Source organism: Oculina patagonica, chromosome 6 (genome assembly GCF_052425735.1).
Source record: "Oculina patagonica isolate OP01 chromosome 6, crgOcupat, whole genome shotgun sequence".
NCBI classification, from domain to species: domain Eukaryota; kingdom Metazoa; phylum Cnidaria; class Anthozoa; order Scleractinia; family Oculinidae; genus Oculina; species Oculina patagonica.
In genome coordinates this window covers 30,454,165-30,473,877 of record NC_135763.1, presented here as the reverse complement: position 1 = coordinate 30,473,877, position 19,713 = coordinate 30,454,165, and the positions used below count along the sequence as shown (strand labels likewise).

The window sequence follows — 19,713 nt, the reverse complement described above, 5'->3', positions numbered from 1 at the left end:
GACGTTCTAAAATTACTTATATTTTTGAATGGTAAAAATAGCTAATCCAAACATATCCACTTTAAAAAGTCTGATTCCTGTAAACGATTATATTATATTATTTAAACACGGTATCTGGATAAGATCACCGTTGCTCTAGCGAGTTGGTGACAGAATAAATGGATAACTTCGCTTCGTCCCGTCAAGCTGCGCCTGGGTCTCCGAGAATGATCGTTTAAAACCACAGATCTGATTTTTGAAAACAATTATCAACTCATTAATGGTTGACGGCAGACTCGTACCCAGTCCCTACTCATTTGTTCCTTAAAATGACGAGAGACTGGGGAAAAATGAGTTGAAGGTTGCAGGGCAGGCTGGGAAGGGTGAAGAAAAAGTCAAGACTGGGAAATAATGTTTTCAAGATGGCGTACCTGGGGCGATTTAAATCGTCGGAATGTTTTGCGATAACAGCGGATAGGTCATTTCACAAAGCTTTTCGGCTGCAAACATGACCTTGTCCGCATAGCCAGTGTAGGAAGGAAAGGTGCTTTTATTTCCCCGACGGTTTGGACGATTCATAGTCGACTGTCCATTGTGCGTGATGTTGAGGCTACAGCTCTCATGCGAAATATTCATTCAGAAGAAACTTAAGCGTGGACCAGGAAGATCTCGGAGGTTGCTGTAAGATTTTGAAGATTCATTGTTTTGATACACTGATTTATCTGTAGTTCTTGTAACAAATTATTGATTGTTTCCAGATCTTTATTATTCCCACGACACGTTCACAACTTGTTCTATTATAAGCTTATACTTACAATTTCCGTAAGGCTGTTAGATTTGAAAACACTCCAACTGTTAAAAAAGATAAGTTGCTTGAAGAAAGTACCCTGGAAGCGAGCATAACATTCGAAAATTACGAACGTATAGTCTGATGCCATTTTTTTGCTCGATTAGTAAATACAGCTCAACGAGACCTAAAAGTTAGCCATTTTTACTTGTTTTGCTTATTTTCGTATCTTGGCACACGAAACCGAGATAACTATACAATTTGTTTTTTACTTACAAATTTTGTAGATCTGTGAGATGTGAAAAAACTCCAACTGGTAAAATTGATAAGTTGCTTGAAGACACTTCTCTGGAAACAAATATAACGTTCTGTAATTAACGTTCTGTTTTGTTTTTCGTAGATACAAATTATTATATAAAATAAATATTCTAAACGTTTTTTTTCGCTTCTTTCCGTTTTCTTTATTATTTAATTTTATGTTACACGAAAAAGAAGGAATATAATGAATAAAAAGGAGCTTTTTAGCATATAAAAGCATATATTTAAAGCCTAATTTTATGCTTTCGTTCCATCTAGAGCTTCTCCCCATTATCTCTTTGTCTCTTGAAACTGATTCCAGTTCGTAAACATCAACTACGGTACATGTACTTCAGCTAACTAATATAAGCCAGTTTTCCATTAAATTTTCCCACTAGTGTCAGGGCGGCCACGAATTAAGAAAAAAAACCTTCACGGTCGAACTGTTTCTTTTGTTTTCTTTACTTATCAAACAAAAAAACGAACGTAACTTGCAGGATTTGGAGGGTCCGTAAAGATGTTAACTTACGAACGTCACGTTAACTAAAAACCCTTGAGAAACGATTTGTCTCTGGGGGCCTCCCACTGGTATACATCATACAGGCTTCATAACATACACGTACAGGGTTGGTACAATCTTTGGGAAGCATCTAACAACGTCCAAGATCGAACTTATGGTTACATTCCAGCAGGTAAGTTTGTAGCCATCAAAACGATCCCATTCAAAAGAACATCGAGTTCCACAATCTAACTCCAAACAAACATCAATATATGTAAGGGTAACCAGACAATTGTTGTAAACTAATGAACTATGTTAGAAACGCATTCTGAACCTAACAAAGCAGTGTGTCTGTCTGTCTGTCTGTCTGTCTGTTTGTCTGTCTGTCTGTCTGTCAATCTGTCTGTTTTTTATTTCTGTCTTTCTGTCTTTCTCTCTGTCTGTCTGTCTGTCTGTCTGTCTGTCTGTCTGTCTGTCTGTCTTTCTGTCTTTTTGTCTGTCTGCCTGTTTGTCTGGTCTGTCTGTCTGTCTGTCTGTTTGTCTGTCTAATAATTCTCTCTGCCTGCCCGTGTGTAGGTCGTTTCCTCGTCTGGATTCAGTGCTAGTCTGTCTGTCTGTCTGTTAATCTGCCTGCCTGACTGTCTGTCTGTCTGTCTGTCTAATAATTCTCTCTGCCTGCCCGTGTGTAGGTCGTTTCCTCGTCTGGATTCAGTGCTAGTCTGTCTGTCTGTCTGTCAATCTGCCTGCCTGACTGTCTGTCTGTCTGTCTGTTTGTCTGTCTAATAATTCTCTCTGCCTGCCCGTGTGTAGGTCGTTTCCTCGTCTGGATTCAGTGCTAGTCTTCCCATCGCTTGCTGGGTTTAAAGCCACATTTTGGCATTACTTACCAACAAAAGTGAAAGATATATTATATCCCCTCTTTTGAATAGTGAAGTCCGAGTAAAATGTTAGCTGATTGTAGGATCCAGGAACAAAAATTTCTGTCCCAGACTTCATACCACAGTACTCGCCAAATTCATCTCCTCTATCATTGCTAACCATCAAAAAGTCGTATCTGCAAAGAAAAAGAAAGTACATACTTATGGGAATTATGCAGTTCCCACAAATCACTCTTTATCATACTACTTTATCATAATACTTTGATTGGTTAAAGGCAATCTATAATGGCAAAACATTTTAAAATGTGAAATAAGGCTAGGTTTATTGTTATTGTTGCTATTATTGTTGCTGCCGTCGTTGTTGTTGTTACTGTTGTTGTACGAAGGAGTTAAGCAATTTTTTTTGGAAATTAAATTCACTGCATAGCAAGAGTTATTTTAGTGACAGTTATGGCTTTACTTACACGCAATATCTTTGTTCTGATGGATCATAGTCAACGTCAAAATCATGAAAGTTGATATATACAGCCATGCCGGGACGTAGATACAAGAAGTATTTACAGTCCATATTGTTTGGGTAGTTATTTGGATAGTTAGGGCTCGTCAATGTATTGTTTATAACTGAACCACATCCTATTGACAAAAGGTTAATATTAATTATGTATTGAAGCAACGAAACGAATACCATAACTTATAAACTACACTATTAAATCATTCTCAGGAGAGGGTCAGGGCATACGGTTGAGCTTAATGGCAACAGTATTGTTTCAGGTACTGGCATTTACTAACTAAGTCTACACTTCTAGATACTATTGACTGCAGTCGAGAAATATACCTTTTTTTCTTTCTTGGTAAATTTTTTAATCGATTCACAGGGTTAATGGCAAAACAAAAGGCTGCCTTATTTTAAGGAGGCTCACAATAGTTTTACGTTCGCCTGAGGCCTGGGTCCAAACCTCGCGAATCACGCGCGTCACTCGCGGGATTTTTCAGCCATGAAAGAAGAAAAACAAACACGGCGGTGCGTAAATTTTTTGTCGAAGTCTATTTTTGTCCAGTTTTCAGAGAAAATCGCGTTTTTACGACATTTTTTAGCCGCACAAAGTCTTTATTGTTACTATAAGCTGAAGAAAAAATGTTTGCCGATCACCATACATGGTGCCGAGGAGAAAATTTTATGTATACACGCTGCGAAATTCCCGAAACTAAAGCATGCAATACACGTTTACTTCTCTATCTTTCCTTGGGCGGCTTTGTCTGTGGCTTTAGTTTACTTTATTTATTAACGGCACTTCGATTTACAGGTCAACTAAGTGACGGATAAATATGCTGATGAAAGCGAGCAAGCAACTCTTCTGAGGGCATTGACCAGCGGACAACGTTTACGCATGCGACAGACGGGATCTTGTAAAGGCCAGATTTTGGAACGCGCGTTGATCACGCGTGGCTTCTTGAAACGCGAAGTAATTTAACTGAAAAACAAGTCCGGTGACCCCACTTTTTTATTTTAAAATAAGGTAGTGTGGCCTGAGAGAAAACTACAGGTGAAATTAAAATAATTCTCTGGACCGGATTTTTAGCCAGTCAAAAAGTACGTTTTTGAGTAATTACATAAAATCTGCTCCAGAGAATTTTTTTAAACTCTTTAAAATTGCTCCCCTTTTTATGTAGAATTGGATAAGATTCAGAAAAATAGGGGTCACCGAGTTAATTTTTGCGCTATTACCGTTAGAAGCTCCATGATGACTCTTATTTACGCCCATAAACTGTTGCTATGATAACAGGTGATGACGTCATATGATCATATTTCGGTTTGCTGACGTTCGAGCTAGTAGCTATTCCCAAAAAATTGTAAAAAGAAATGTTATTTCGTTTTATTGAATCCCTTAAATGTAAAAGTGCTAGAAAACCTTAAAACTATTGTGAGCCCCCTTAAGACGAATCCAACTTGAAGTACAGACATTTCTCAAAAAAATACATTAAACAAGTAATAAAATGAGAAAAGGCATGTCTTGGTGATGTCATCAGGCATAGATAAGATGGAATCGAACCACATGCACCCCAAGATTTCTTATAGGAGATTGTGGAGCTATTGCCCATTAAGGAGGTGGTTTAATTGTTTTATAATTACCAGGCAGCGAAAAAGTACTAAAATATAATAAGAATCCTCTTTTCTGCAGATCAGCGTCTGAGTGGAATGTTATCTTTGCATAGTTTCCATTTACATCTGCAGTGGCGTCCTTCCTGTACGGCCCGCCACAGTATTTACCAAAAGACTTGCCCTTCTCATTAGTAATCTTCAAGTAGTCAAACCTGAAAAGAACACAGAAAGTCGTGAATAAAGTAAGACCTTAAAGTTGGGGTCGCATTTCAAACCTTTTTGCCCCCGCAGGGTTTTGGCCCAGAGGCCAAAACCCGAGGAGGCACCCTAGGAGTCCCCGGGTGTATACATACAAGGACAAAGAATATTTGTTGAAAAAGTAAGAAATGTGTTTTTAATGGGCGAAGCGTTCTCGATTTTGCAAAACTAGGCGCGCACGGTCGTCTCGGGTAATATTTTAGCAAGCGCGCACGGTGGTGTCGGGTACTTGCAACCACGAGGTCGCGTTTCGTCACCTTCGAGCTTCGCCATCTTCTAGCAGCATTTCGTTTTCCGGTTTTGGTTTACGTGTGTTCACAGATTTGTTCGAGCGGTTTCTCTGCTTTAAGTGATATTTGAAGCAGTTTTTAGTAATACGTCGAAAGATTTCGAGCAATTGGTTTCGTGTCCTTGGCTACGTGTGTTCCAAGAGCTGGTTCGAGCGTCAACGTTTGCTTTCGGGGGTTTGTATCGTATACATCTTTAATACAACGAGTAATAAACAAAAATGTAATACAAGGTAATTCGTTTCGCTAACAAACTGTCAGATTATTTGATCCAAAGAGTGGGTTGAATAAGAATCAAAAATTGTTTACTCGAATCTTTGAATTTGCCATATTTTGTTTCCCGTGGAATTGTCAGGCTTTTTTGCCTGGGAATTATTATAAGTTCATTTTGAATGTCATAAGCCAAGGAATAAGCTTGCATGTTGTCACCACGAACAATGTGTTATTTCCGCTAGGTAATATATTCGACTTGAACTTGTGAGATTTTTTAGGACGTAACGGTGTCACACAACAAGAAATTCCACAGCAGACAGTGCCGTGCCGTACATGGCACAATCAAAAAGAAGCCTAATTTTGTGGTCCATCGGCATCAATAATTAAAGGCGGAAACTGAAGACTCCACTAATCTTAGATTATTGCTGTAAAACAAATTATAAAAAGGCGGGGGCAGTTTACTAGTGAGAACTATTACTAGTTTAACCTTAGTATACAACAACGAAAAAGGATTACACTGCTGTATGCCGCAGGCTTTAAAGGGACAACGATATTGATGCACTGGATAGAATGAGAAACGGATGACGAAAAGGAAAGAAGGACAAGTTCTACTTTTCGAGTGAAGAAGGTGGGACTAGTACTATTAGCTTTTTTATCTCTAGTGATATAAACCTAATGCTTGCATAGTGTCTATAATATATAGGTATGGCTTTATTTAACAAATAAATAAGCCTCGACTGTGCTCTGTTCTGTTGTAAAGCACGCAGGAAGAGGCTAGAGCACGAAAGAAGTGTAGGGTGAAACGCGAGCCGATAGGCGAGTGTTTCTCCCTACTTTCAAGCGAATAGAGGTGGCGTCAGCGTACATCTGTACTCTGATAAAGTACGCAACAATTAGCCAATCACAAAACTTGTTACAATGGTTAAAAGAATTTGATTGGTTGAATATGACATCAGCTGTCAACAGCTGTCCAACCATCAAGTTTGAAACCATCAAATTTCAGAAATCCACAAGCTGAAAATGTCAAGTGGAATCCGAATTTTAACACGAGTCCTTGAAGTTCTTAGGACTTTTAGTACAACACAGGATAGAAAAGTAGACTGTTCATTGAAAACCGGCTGAATTCTGGCCCATGTAAAATTGCACGTTGTTAACTTGACAACTAGAAAAACAAACTGCTCAAAGCTTTTGGCTGGTACTTCACAAAATGCTGCGCCCGTGCGGCGTGTTTCGCGAATCATTTACAACCATCGGATTCAAGGGAAAATTTGAGTCGGTTGCTGTGGTAGCTGTGGCCTTCCATTCATCGCACTGGAAAGGATATGGGAACAGGATTGTCTTCCTGAATTGCAATGGAGGTTTTTAATTTAGTCTGCTTCTGGAATGACAGGTAAACTTGTGTTCCATGTTTTCTTGTTCAATTTTTTCTAACTTTGCAGCAGCTTGTTTGAAGCTTGAAATTCAACCCCTTTTGCAATCGGTTTAGGGGTGGATTGTTTAGGTGTCTCTCGAAAGCGTTGCGAAATCCAAGAAGCGATGACCTTGAGTAAAGTTCACCGTCTTTTGTACGAGCTGTGGCGTAGAATTTAGCGAGGTTGTTGTCTAGCTTCTTTGTTGGTCATTTTGTGAAGGCTTTTGGCAATTTTTCTTTCACGGCACCAAGCTGTTTTGAAAACGCCAGAAAAAAATTATTCAGTGTATAACAAGTCTGAGTTGTGTGTGTATTCGCTAGCTATTTTAGTTTTCTGTTTTTTGAATTGCTGTTTGTTTGTTTTGTTTTTTACACGGAAATGTAACTGTGCGTGTTTTATCTAAAATTCCGTACTTATTAAAATATTGCGAAACTCGTATTCAAAAACTCGGATACGCCATTTTGTACTATCTTTCGTGTTTTTCGTTTCTGCTTTCGTTATTATGTCTTAATTTCGGCCTTGAGTCGTTTACAAATCTTTGGTTGGTTGTTTAATAATTGTACCGAAATTTCACTTTCTATCGCCGTGCAATTTGTGCTGTTAGGAACAGGACGTTTTATATTAACTGACGTTAAAAGCTCGTTTTCATTCTCGTTTTTCAGGTCAAAGAAGATGTCAGGGTCAAGACAAAACCCGAGAGAGACGTTCGGGAATTGGGCGGCCATATTGGGTCGATGGCGTGACATTTCCTCCGTTAGGGCTCCGTACATCTGGACTCTGATAAAGTACACTGTTTCAACCCATCAGAGCGCGCGTTATATAAAAACTTAATTATAAATGTATATATTCTTTTTACATACTTGCATGATGAATCATACTCCATGTGAAATTCACCAAAGGTGATTTTTAACGCCATGCCGTGTGGAATAGGAACTGAATATTCACAATCCATATCGCTCGGGTAGGTGTTTGGATACCCTGGACTTGTCAAGGTATTGTTTACAACGGAACCACATTCTTTAATATCTGCAATGGCAAAACTAGATTTAAAGCTCGACCAAAACGACAATTTTTTTGAGTTTAAATCTCCTGAAAGAGGTGCCTTGAAAAGTTGAAAGGCCACTTCAATTCGGTTGACACTAAAAATTCGACGGCAATGTTTGTGAAAACATGCAACAAACTTTCCACATTTATAGGCCATGTACTATGCTGTGGTCAATGAAGTCACACTTCTTGTCTTTTCTTGGGTTGCAGTGAAGGGTGTTTATTTAATGCTACCTTGTTTTGGCTCTAAAGTGCCCAGCGTTTAGTACTTTGAGGGATCTGTGATGGCGCAGTGGCGAGGGCACTAGCCTCCCACCAATGTTGCTCGCGTTCGATTCCCGGACCCGGCGTCATATGTGCGTTGAGTTTGTTGTTGGTTTTCGTCTTTGCTCAGAGGGTTTACTTCGGGTTCTTCGGTTTCCCTCCCTCTATAAAGCCGACACTGCTAAATTCCAATTCAATCGGGAAGAGTGGACGAAGAGTCACCCTGTGGAAATGCCAATGCGAATTCCCTTTTATTTGTTTTAGTTTTGTTTGTTTATTTTACTTTTCTAACTGCATAGCTTTTTCAAGTGGATACCGTCGAAAGAAAAGTTGCAACCGTGGTTAAATTCTTTTAACAATTTTGCAAGACAAATAGTTTTAGATGTTTTCCACTCACCAGGTAGTAGAAGAGCAGTGAAAAATAGAAGGAATCCTCCCTTCTGCACCTCAGCATCTGAGTGGAATGTAAGCACTACGTAGTTCCCAGTTACATTGACTACCAGCCCAGACCGCTGACCACAGATTACCCCAAAAAGCTTGTTGTTGTTATTAGTAATATTCAAGTAGTCATACCTTGAAAGACCAACACGTGTTAGAATTTTTAAATAAACTTTAAAACTTATTATGTTACGTAACCTGATTCTTTCATAGTTGCAAGATGGACACTATGTTCACCAGGGACTGGTTTCAAATAGATAGGTAAGAAAACCGGGCATGGCTGGCCCTTTGTTCACAAGGAATTTGATATCCGATATGATCCAACCTTAGTCTTGGACTAGAGATATGGTCCTAACTAAACAAATCTGGTGTTGCCCAGTTTCCGGCATCGGATCCTTTTTTGCAAAGAGTTAAGTGAAAATGTAATGTTCTATAAATTTATACCAATGATATTTAACAACGACATCGAAAACAGAGATCAACCAGTAGCGATAGTTTAAGATTACCTGCATTGTGAATCATACTGCACGTTAAATGCACGGAAGGTGATTTTTATCGCCATGCCGTGAGGAATGGGAACCGAATAATTACAATCCATATTGCTTGGGTAAATATCTGGATATCCAGGACTTGTCAGTGTATTATTCACCACGGAACCACAATCTATAATCTCTGCAATGGTAAATTTAAAATGCGAAGCCCAGTTATAATAAATTCTCGTGTATTTCATTCCCTCTTGGGGAATAATTGTCTAAAATAGGGATTCTGAAAAGGTAAGAGGACAATGCTTAAACATCAATTATCTAAAATATGGAATTTTTAAGGTATTTTATTTGTTTCTGTCGAGTAGTAAAAAGTGGGCTTCATTCGCCTTTTACCATAAACCCTTGTTATAATTGAGGGCAAGTTGTATATTAAACACAGAAACAGCACGTGTAGGTATGTTGATTATGTGCGTATCAGCGAAAACCTTTCAACGCCACTCGCATGTCACAAAGGTTAACCATTCAGCTATTTAACAATTATCCTGCGAAATCGCGCGGAATATCGCCTGATACTTAGCCGACGAGGCCGTTGGCCGAGTTGGCTAAAATCAGACGATATTCCGCAAGATTGAGCAGGATAATTGTTTTATTATTCAACAAATTGTCAACGAAACACATTTTGCAGATAGAAAACCTGTAATTATGCAGCGCTTTACAAGATTTCGGACGAATCTTCGCAACCTACGTATATCGCAGGATATCTGTTATGTACGGATGACAGATAACGTTAACATTTTGACCATATACGGGCAGCGCGCGCATTTGTTGAATAATAATGCTTTTTAGCGACAAATTACATGTACCTTATAAGAAATGTGAGATTGCTTTCTCGTAATACTCACCAGGATTTGGGACAACAGTAAAAGATACAAAAAATCCTTTTAACTGAAATGAGGAATCTGAATGGAATGATAGACGTGCGTAGTTGCCAGTTACAATAATGAACGTCCCACGCCGCAAACCACAGAGCACACCAAATGTTCTGTTCTTGTCATTAGCAATTTTCAGGTAGTCATATCTTTCAAGAAAAATACAATCATACTATAACAGAACGGGGCAGAAAATCGTGCAGGTTGGTAAATCAAAGTGTGGTTTAGTTTCAGAGTTATTTCCCATCTTAATATGAGGGACTGCCCGGTCATTTGCAGAATAGCGCGAGGATATATTTAACACGTTTATAATAAAAGAAAGTATGGCTCGACTTGAAACACCAATTTCTCCCTTTCTTCGGTTTAACATGATCAATGTTACATGAGAATTTCAATTCAAACACTTCTAATAATGCGCTCAGAAAATAACTTTTGGAATTTCTGTAATGATAATGATAATCAATGAGAGAAGGTGTCTCCACGAAATTGATCCAAGATGCCTTAAAGGTGCCTGAAAATTCCTTCTTCGAGATTCACCAGTTGAATAAAGAACATATACCTCACCGACAGTACTAGTTTGCTTTGGGTACTTTTTTTTCGACGTTGTTGTTGTTTTTTTTTTCTGTAGTTCTTGTTGTTTTTTGTTTTTCTGCCTTTTGTGAATTCCATTCCTTGAACTCTCTCTTCTCGCGCCCGTTATGGGGGTTGAGCATGCGCATTTAATTTGACCTTGAACTTTTTCTTCTCGCACTTAAGTTTAACCCCAACAAAGGGCTCGCGGAAGAAAGGGTCCAGGATCTGGACTAACTCTTGTGGTGCTTATCACAAAGAAAGGTGGACCATGATTGGCAATTGGTCTCTTGTGCCACAACTCGACGAGGAGAGAGGTGCAGTATTGCGTATTATCATTATATCAGGACTAATAATCAATTATGATATATCACGTTTTTTTTATATGTTTCTTCTAAGGGATAGTGCGATTATCATGATATATCTTTGGTGATATAAGGGGTTGATTTTTTGATATTCCGCAATGGGGTTTTCTCTGATTATAAAGATATGTTATCATGATATTATCAGAATATTTAATTAAGTAGTATTTCTTCTACTCCCAGTGATATAGTGATAAATCATGATATTATCAGAATATTTAATTAACTAACTTTATTTCTCCCCCCAGTGATATAGTGATAAATCATGATATTATCAGAATATTTAATTAACTAACTTTATTTCTCCCCCCAGTGATATAGTGATAAATCATGATATTGTCAGAATATTTAATTAAGTAGTATTTCTTCTACTCCCAGTGATAGAGTGTTAAATCATGATATTATCAGAATATTTAATTAAGTAGTATTTCTTCTACTCCCAGTGATATAGTAATAAATCATGATATTATCAAAATATTTAATTAAGTAGTATTACTTCTACTCCCAGTGATAGAGTGATAAATCATGATATTATCAGAATATTTAATTAACTAACTTTATTTCTCCTCCCCGTCTCAGTGATAGAATGATAAATCATGATTTTATCAGAATACTGTACTTACCCTAAACCTTAACCCTAACCCTAATTAACCTAGCCTAACCTAACCTAACCTACCCTAACCTAACCTAACCTAATCCTATTCCTAACCCTAACCTAACCTAACCTAATCCTATTCCTAACCCTAACCCTAACTTAGCCTAGCCTAGCCTAACCTAACCTAACATAACCTAACCTAACCTAACCTAACCTAGCCTAGCCTAGCCTAACCTAACCTAACCTAACCTAACCTACCCTAACCCTAACCCTAACCCTAACCCTAACCCTAACCTAGCCTAGCCTAACCTAACCTAACCTTACCTAACCTAACCTAACCTACCCTAACCCTAACCTAGCCTAGCCTAGCCTAACCCTAACCTAACCTAACCTTAACTAACCTAACCTAACCTAACCTAACCTAACCTAACCCTAACCTAGCCTAGCCTAACCCTAACCCTAACCTAACCCTTACTCAAACGCTAACCGGCTGAATAACATTGCCTCTGAACTCTAACCCTAATTTTGAACGATAACGTACATTAACCCCAGACAATCCCAATACATTAGTCTTACCCGCATCTTACTAAATACGTATTTGAAAGTTGCAAGAAAAATGAAGCAGTGCAAACTAAATATTTTCTGGTTTGTGAATGATGACAGCCATTAAAAGGCCAAAGAGTGAGTTAAAAAAGCCAAAATCTGGTGTTACGAACGTTAATCTTGCCGTGTCTAAAAGGAGTAAATCGGCAAATGATGTGATTATGTAGTTTTGTGGACAATTTTGATATTATCATGATATATCATAATACCATTGTGTCTGTTATTGCTTGAGTGAGATTTGAAAATGATAGTGATATATGATATGATTGTAACTTGATAGTGATACCTTGATAACGATAATTTAAAAATTTGATAACAAAAAGTATTCTAGCAACTATCATGTAAATACGATATGATAATGATATTTTTGATATTTAAAGAAAAATATTTTTTGATATTATCATGCAGTTATCACCAAAATATCACTGAGATATCAAAATATCAGTTATCAAACTAATGATATTCTATCATGATATTTTGATAAACCGCAATCCTGCACCTTAGTGTCGACGAGTTTGTATTAGGAAAGTTTTTAGTAAAAATATAGGAAACATTTTTCGTGCGTGCGTTCACCGTTGTACACTTGAGGGGCATGAATGCGAAACGACGTCAGCACTGTAGGATCTGTTGTTTTTCCCTTACAACATAGTTATAGTTATATTAACTTACTTGCACAAGGAACCATACTCCACCAGCAATTCATAAAAGGTGATTTTTATCGCCATGCCGTGTGGAATCGGAACTGAATAATTACAGTCCATATCGCTTGGGTAGTTGCCTGGATACCCAGGGCTGCTTAATGTATTGTTTACCACGGAACCACATTTTCGAATCTCTGCAAAGTGATTATTTAAAAGCTCAATTTAAACTCAAAACTAACTACGAAGTTGATGAAGTATCATTCAAATTATACTGACCAGACTTTGGAACAGCAGTGAAAGATATCAAGTATCCTTTTTTCTGCACTTCAGAGTCTGAATGGAATGCTAGTTGTACGTAGTTTCCAATTACGATAACGTCCGCCCCACGATGCTCACCACAGATCACACCAAATTCCTCGTCGTTCTCGTTAGTAATCTTCAAGTAGTCATACCTTAAAAAGAAAAAAAAAATAAAGGATGACAGGAAGTCATTTATCAAACGAAAATACCAAAATTCCAATATGCGACGAAGATAATTAAAATGTTGTCTGACACTGCCTTGGCATAATGTTAGGTCCAACGTTTATATGACAACTATAGCGCATCATTTGTCAATGTCTGGTATCTCATTGAGGCATTGATGTTATAAGCTTAGCTGGGATATTTACCAAAAAATCTCGATGATTTGGTAAGTGCAGAATGCAATATGGAACAATTGAAAGTATGATATTTTATATATGTTCGTGTTTATTTGCTTTATTTTACTTTCGGAAAAACTGTTCACGGGCTACTTGTACTCTTTTCCAGGTGTTCCTTACGCTAATCTTTGCAAACGTAACACGACACTTTTGTTCGTTTGTAACAAAATACTTTTGTCTTCCTTGAAAATGCGATAACATGAAACTTTTGTTTTTTGTCTGTTTTACGGCGGCATCGATGACATTTGTTTAATTTAATTAAGTTACGGTTTAGACCTGCACGAAAGACGATTCTCAAAAACTAAAGAAACAAATCTAATCAAAAAACATATTTTTCGACAGGTTTTTTAAAACGCAGTACAGCTAGGATATTTGTTTCCTGGTTATCAGGTGTTCACGCCGAAAATCCCGGTGCAAGTTTTTGCATACCTAATTACGAAAGCGCTGTGAAATTCTCAAAATCTAATTTGGCGCCACGAAGTCTGCAGGAATCCTACCACAAACACGCAATACAAGCGATGTTCATGAGAGTTCCAGCAAAAAATGTAGACTAAACTGCGCATGCGTTTGGCGTAAAGAACGTTGCCCTAGAACGTCGAGTAGTACCACAAGGAGAGCAAAGGGTTTTCTGAAACAAATATATACGTTTGAGATCTTCATATGAAAGTAACGTAGATGTGCTCCAGGTTTTACCTAGGGGTACGGTCAGGTGCTCCCCACCCCCACCCCCTCCACAAGGAATAATTAATTAATTGATATTAATTAATTAATTGGTGATTAAAAGTTTACACCATAGTGCTTTAGCGCTTGAGGGGTTTAGGGGTTTATCACACGACTGCCCACCAAACCATCACAAAAGTGCATTCTGCACTAAAAATGATATATAATTATGCGTCATGAAAGGAAAAATAAGATAATGACAGAAGAACAAAAGAGAAATTTATGGTAATTAATATTTGATAAACAAACAAACACTTATATCCCACTAAAGCGTTGTGTTAAAATGTATAGCTTAAAGATGAATTCCAGTCCATACTGCGCAATCTCGGCTGCAATGTTTATGCGAGCCCACCACGAAGGAATGTTTACAAGCAAAACTAAAAATTTCACGACAAACTTACGTTTTTCTTCATTATCAACGCCAGATATCCTTGCAGAACAAATAATAACGAGTAAAAGAACCTTGACGCTATTTCAAACCGACGTTTTAGCTCATCGGAAGTCCTTGAACGAAACGAACTGTAATGGCGGACTAAAAAACTTCATGTATGCTGTCACCGAAGTGTAACGTTTCAACGAATTCAAAACAAAAACGAAAACAAACCCCGAGTCTGCGCAGTACGGACTGGAAATCAGCTTTAATCTTTTATTGTGTCAAACGAAGGAAAAAAGCACAAGAGAAAAAACAAAACAAAACAAAAATAATCAAGGAACTGTTGCTGCCTTCGTAAGCTCTAAAATTTGAACGAAATCTTTTTGAAAATTTTAGCAGGTGAGGCCAGTGGCTCAATTTGTATTCAATTATTATTAATACCAGAGATGAACAGAAGCGTAGTGTTGATGATGGGGCAGCCTTTACAAACGAACTCGAGAAGGAGATGTTAAATTTACTTCGGAAAAAATGTAAACATTGTGAATAAGACAATTGAGATAGGCCTGTAGGGATATGTGTCATTGCTAATCGAGACAAAAGCCACACGTCGAGCATTTTCTAGACATACTTCAGGTACAGTGACCATATGCATAAAAGAGCTCATTGTACACTGGGATTCTTTCCTCTCGATTTATATCCGTTGACATTCAACTTTGTTTTACGAGGGTTGCACATAACAGTCTTTCGACTGACAAACCTGTGGCCCTCGGATTCCCGATCGAATTGGAATTTAGAGGTGTTGATTTTTGTGGAGGGAGGAAAACCGGAGAACCCGGAGAAAAACCCTCGGAGCAAGGACGAGAACCAACAGCAAACTCAACCCACATATGACGCCGGGTCCGGGAATTGAACCCGGGCCACGTTGGTGGGAGGCGAGCGCTCTCACCACTGCGCCATCCCTGCTCCCCCAAATAATAATAATAATAATAATAATAATAATAATAATAATAATAATAATAATAGACATTGTTTACAGCTATGCTGAAGAAACCAACACGCAGTATGGATTTAAACATTCGTTAACTATTAGGCTTTTTTCACTTAGAAACGGTCCAAAAGGATCTAGTTTTAATTAGGTCCTGAGACAATAGATCTGATTCGGTCCGCTTTTATACCGGAACTACAGGGGACCGGTCAGTTATGAACAGTGTAAAATGAAGGGCACTTTACTGAACAGAAATGGATGAATATGAATGGATTAGAATATTATGCTCAGAATTGGCATTACTTATACTTACTCGCACTCTATATTATACTCTACGTCAAACTCGAGAAAGTTGATTTTTACCGCCATGCCGTCTGGAATCGGAATCGAATAATTACAATCCATATTTCGTGGGTAGTTGTCCGGATATCCTGGACTCCTCAGGGTATTGTTTACCACGGAACCACATTCTTTTATCTCTGCAACAGTGGATTGGAATGTAAACTCTATTAATAATAATAATAATAATAATAATAATAATAATAATAATAATATTAATAATAATAATAATAAATATTTTAAGAGGAGGCCTCCAATCACCTAGGGGGTGGTTTTCAGGAGGGTCCTCTGAGAAAATAAATGTTAAACATTAAAATACGTTAAAATCTAAAATACAATAAAACGACAAAACCTATGTTGTATGCTAACTAAGATTAAAAACTATTACAACGCTAAATCATTCTACCAACTTTAATAAAGCTCTCTTTGTAGCGCTACAAGCCTTTTCCTTTGTTTTGCAATTGATCTTGTAATACACTAGTGGACTTGCCTTTACAATTGTGTTTGTTTACGTAGAAACTGCGCCTGCTGTGGTGACTTCATTTCACCTTTTCGTTTCGTTTTGATGTAGCCTGTATGCGTTGATGATTTCAAGAGTTATACTGGCTGGGGCGTTATCTTTTGGTTAATCACGCTGGCAAGGTTTGACAGACCTCGTCCTTCAATGTAAGAGGTACGTTGGGCGTTTATTCTATCGACCCACATAAACCCTAAGGGCCCTTATTTACCGCGTCGACCAAAGAGAATTTAGGGTGAGCTTGAAGCACGACCTCTCCTCTCTTTGAGGTGACGTATTACCTCACAGAAAAAAATCTGGTTCTTTAAGGTTACGGGAAAATCTTGCAATATTTAAACGATTTGGATATACACGGAAGCATTTTTTTTATGTTGCTCTTCCCAATACAAAAGTAGACAATTTGTGTAATTTTTATTTTACGACAAATCTATGCTCACTCGACCCTACGTGTACCGTAAAATATAATTCTTATTGTACTCACTTGGCTTTGGAACTGCAATGAAAGATATATTGAATCCTTTGTCTTGTACCTCTGAGTCTGAATGGAATGTAAGCAGTGCGTAGCTTCCAGTGACAATGATATCCGTATCATACCGATAACCACAGATCACACCAAATGTCTCGCTGTTCTCATTAGTAATCTTCAAATAGTCGTAGCTTTAAATTAAAAGCAAACATCAGATTAAGGTGTATGTAGTAAAATTATATTTAACAAATAAAGAAACCTAAGCCATGTTTTATACTGTCATAAAACACGACGGGCATTTGAGAACACGAGGGAAATGTAGAAAACATGAGCCGCAGGCGAATGTTTTCTACATTTCTCGAGTTTTCTCAAATGCCCGGAGTGTTTTATGACAGAATAAAACATGGCTTAGGCTTCTTTCTTTGCTTTATGATATAGATTTTAGACGCCGCAAGTGAAAAGTTTAATCAAAAATAAGGTCTTGTAAATGTAAAACGAGAGCGACCGAACAAAGATGAAAATCAGCAATTAATTTACGGGAAAACCAGAAAACTGACACAATTTCATTCAGTGTTCGACGTAAAATAAGGCTAGGCATTTCAGGTAAGTTTGTTACCTTTCAATCTTGATCTTGCCTTTGAACTTCAATAAACTTCACCGACTCTGAGTGCAATTTCGTCTCAGCATACAACTCAAGAAGTGAACACCGCGCCGCAATTTTTCCCGCCTCCTCATATTTCACTTCGTTTACATCAAAATGAAATGTCCAGTGGATTTATAATAGGAATTTAATAAAACATTTATTCCATTCGCCCTTGTGGGATACGAATGGTTATAGTCAACGACGCGCGAAGCACTACGGGAGAAAGCTGACGAAAAACAATAAAACATGCTTTTTCTATGTTTTATACTCTGATAAAACATAGGCTTTTAGCCAATCAGAGCGCGCGTAGACTCCTATCTATATTATAAAACAAAATACAACGCATCTCTGTTAATTCAGTTTAAATGTAACAGAGTCATCTCAAATAGCATGGTATATGGCGCATCTATAAAAATGGGCCAAAATAGGCTTCTTAGTTATACCCATTTTATACGACTTTAACCTGTTGTTATATGTTTTTCTAAGTAACTAAATTATAATTTCCTAGTTTCGTGTCATTCGAAGGTAGGTTTGTACCTCACAAAAAAATGTCGAGGAAGAAGCATACATCGACTAAATATTCATAATTATTATACGTACATATTCATAGTTTCATTCGATCCCATAAAAGAACCGAGACATACCTGATAACAATTTTATCCAAACAGTAATTTCTGTTGTTGATCAGGCAACAGTTCAAGCCTTTCTGTCATAAAGTAAAGCTACAATATTGGGGCTCATCCGATTTTCGACTCTTATTAGATAGTTATTTCAAACAATTATTGGACAGTCCTTTAAGTTTAACAGTAGCGTTGAAGTAAAGGAAAGCCGTTGAGAGGGTCTCTTATGAAAGGAGAGCTTGGTAACTGACCATATTGAGAAAAAAAAAACATTTTTCAAATTTGTCATAACAATCCTCGCACTTTAGTGGCACTCCCCTGACTTGCAATACCAAACTCTTGTACGTGCCTAGCTAGCGGTCACTGTTTTGAGCGGTTATTTTTGTATTTCACCCGATATGCTGGTCGTTGCCTGTGCCTAAATTTGGCCAAAATCAGTGACACAGCTGCTTTAATTTCGTACTGTATTAGAAGAGAAAGAGTAAGAGCTCCTTAGCCCAGGCGGGGGGGGGGGGGGGGGGGGGGTACTCCGGCTTGTAAATGATGGGGATGATCGAATGGAGGCAAAACTCAAGACCCAAAAAAATCCCTAAGTCTTCCGACATTACCCAAAAAATCCCTTGTCAAATTACCCCTAAATTGCCAGGAGGGGCAATAATATAATACAAAGAAAACAATAACAAATTGAACGCTCGTGTTTGTTTACTCATCATTGAGAAAAAAAAAACATTTTTCAAATTTGTCATAACAATTCTCGCCCAACAAGGCCGCACCAAGGCATTTAAGTTCGTTTTTAATACCCAAAAAACTCCCCTATTTAAATCAAGTCACCCAAAAAAATACTTGCCAAATTTTCCAACCCCAAAATATCCCGGAAACGAAAATATCAAACCCCAAAAAATCCTTCGATCATCCCCGTCATTTACAATCCGGAGTACCCCCCCCCCCCCCCCTGGGCTCCTAAGATCCTTCAATACGCACTTGCATGTTGGATGATACTCCAGGTTTAGTTCATGAAAATAGATCCTCATAGCCATGTCGTGTGGAATAGGAACCGAGTAGTTACAATCCAGATTGTTTGGGTAGTTATAAGGATATCCAGGACTTATCAGTGTGTTGTTTACAACTGAACTGCATTCTATTAAATAATAATAAAAAAGAAAAGAAATGAATTGTAATAAAGAAATGAAGTTATCACACTTTAAAAGCATAACTTTGTTTAGATAGATACTCTTTTTTTTATAAGAATACAGTTTTCCGACCCAGGCTGAACCCAGGCATTTTAGGCTGAAAATATTCTTATGAACATTCTTAGAAAATACCGTTTGACATTTCCGTTTTAGCAAGTATTAGGTAATCAATTACAAGTGTTTGTTGTCCAGATCTGTATCGTATTACATTGTGCACATGTACCATTGTTTTTCGTTGCAGCCTGGCCGTTTTGGCTTTAAACAAAGCATTCCTCACAGAGATAAAGTGACGGAAATGAAAATACTTGATTTTGTTTCAACAAAAACTATATTCTTTTCAAAATCTCAGCCTCGGGTTTATTCTTAAGATATTCTTAAAAATTCGCAAATTTCAGCCTCGATATTCTTATAAACTAGATTCTTATAAAATAAAAAGAGTGTAGGGCGCAAATAAAGAGAAGCTCTGTTTACACGTACTGGGGTTATGTTTGACTCCGAGTCTATTTTATTTCATAGGGTG

General features: G+C 37.7%; 1 protein-coding gene across 1 annotated transcript; it reads right to left on the bottom strand.

The window, feature by feature from the left end:
- Positions 1-1,434: 1,434 nt before the first annotated feature.
- LOC144658015 (tolloid-like protein 2) lies at positions 1,435-19,040 on the bottom strand. The gene is made up of 13 exons (XM_078518341.1): positions 18,985-19,040; positions 16,756-16,931; positions 15,732-15,897; positions 12,919-13,094; positions 12,671-12,836; positions 9,845-10,020; positions 8,964-9,129; positions 8,417-8,592; positions 7,572-7,737; positions 4,572-4,753; positions 2,905-3,073; positions 2,450-2,616; positions 1,435-1,810 (listed from the first exon to the last, which is right to left on the bottom strand). Exons 1-13 carry the CDS (start codon positions 19,038-19,040, stop codon positions 1,659-1,661), a joined length of 2,094 nt encoding a protein of 697 aa, XP_078374467.1. The 3' UTR covers positions 1,435-1,658.
- Between the last annotated feature and the right edge of the window lie 673 nt (positions 19,041-19,713).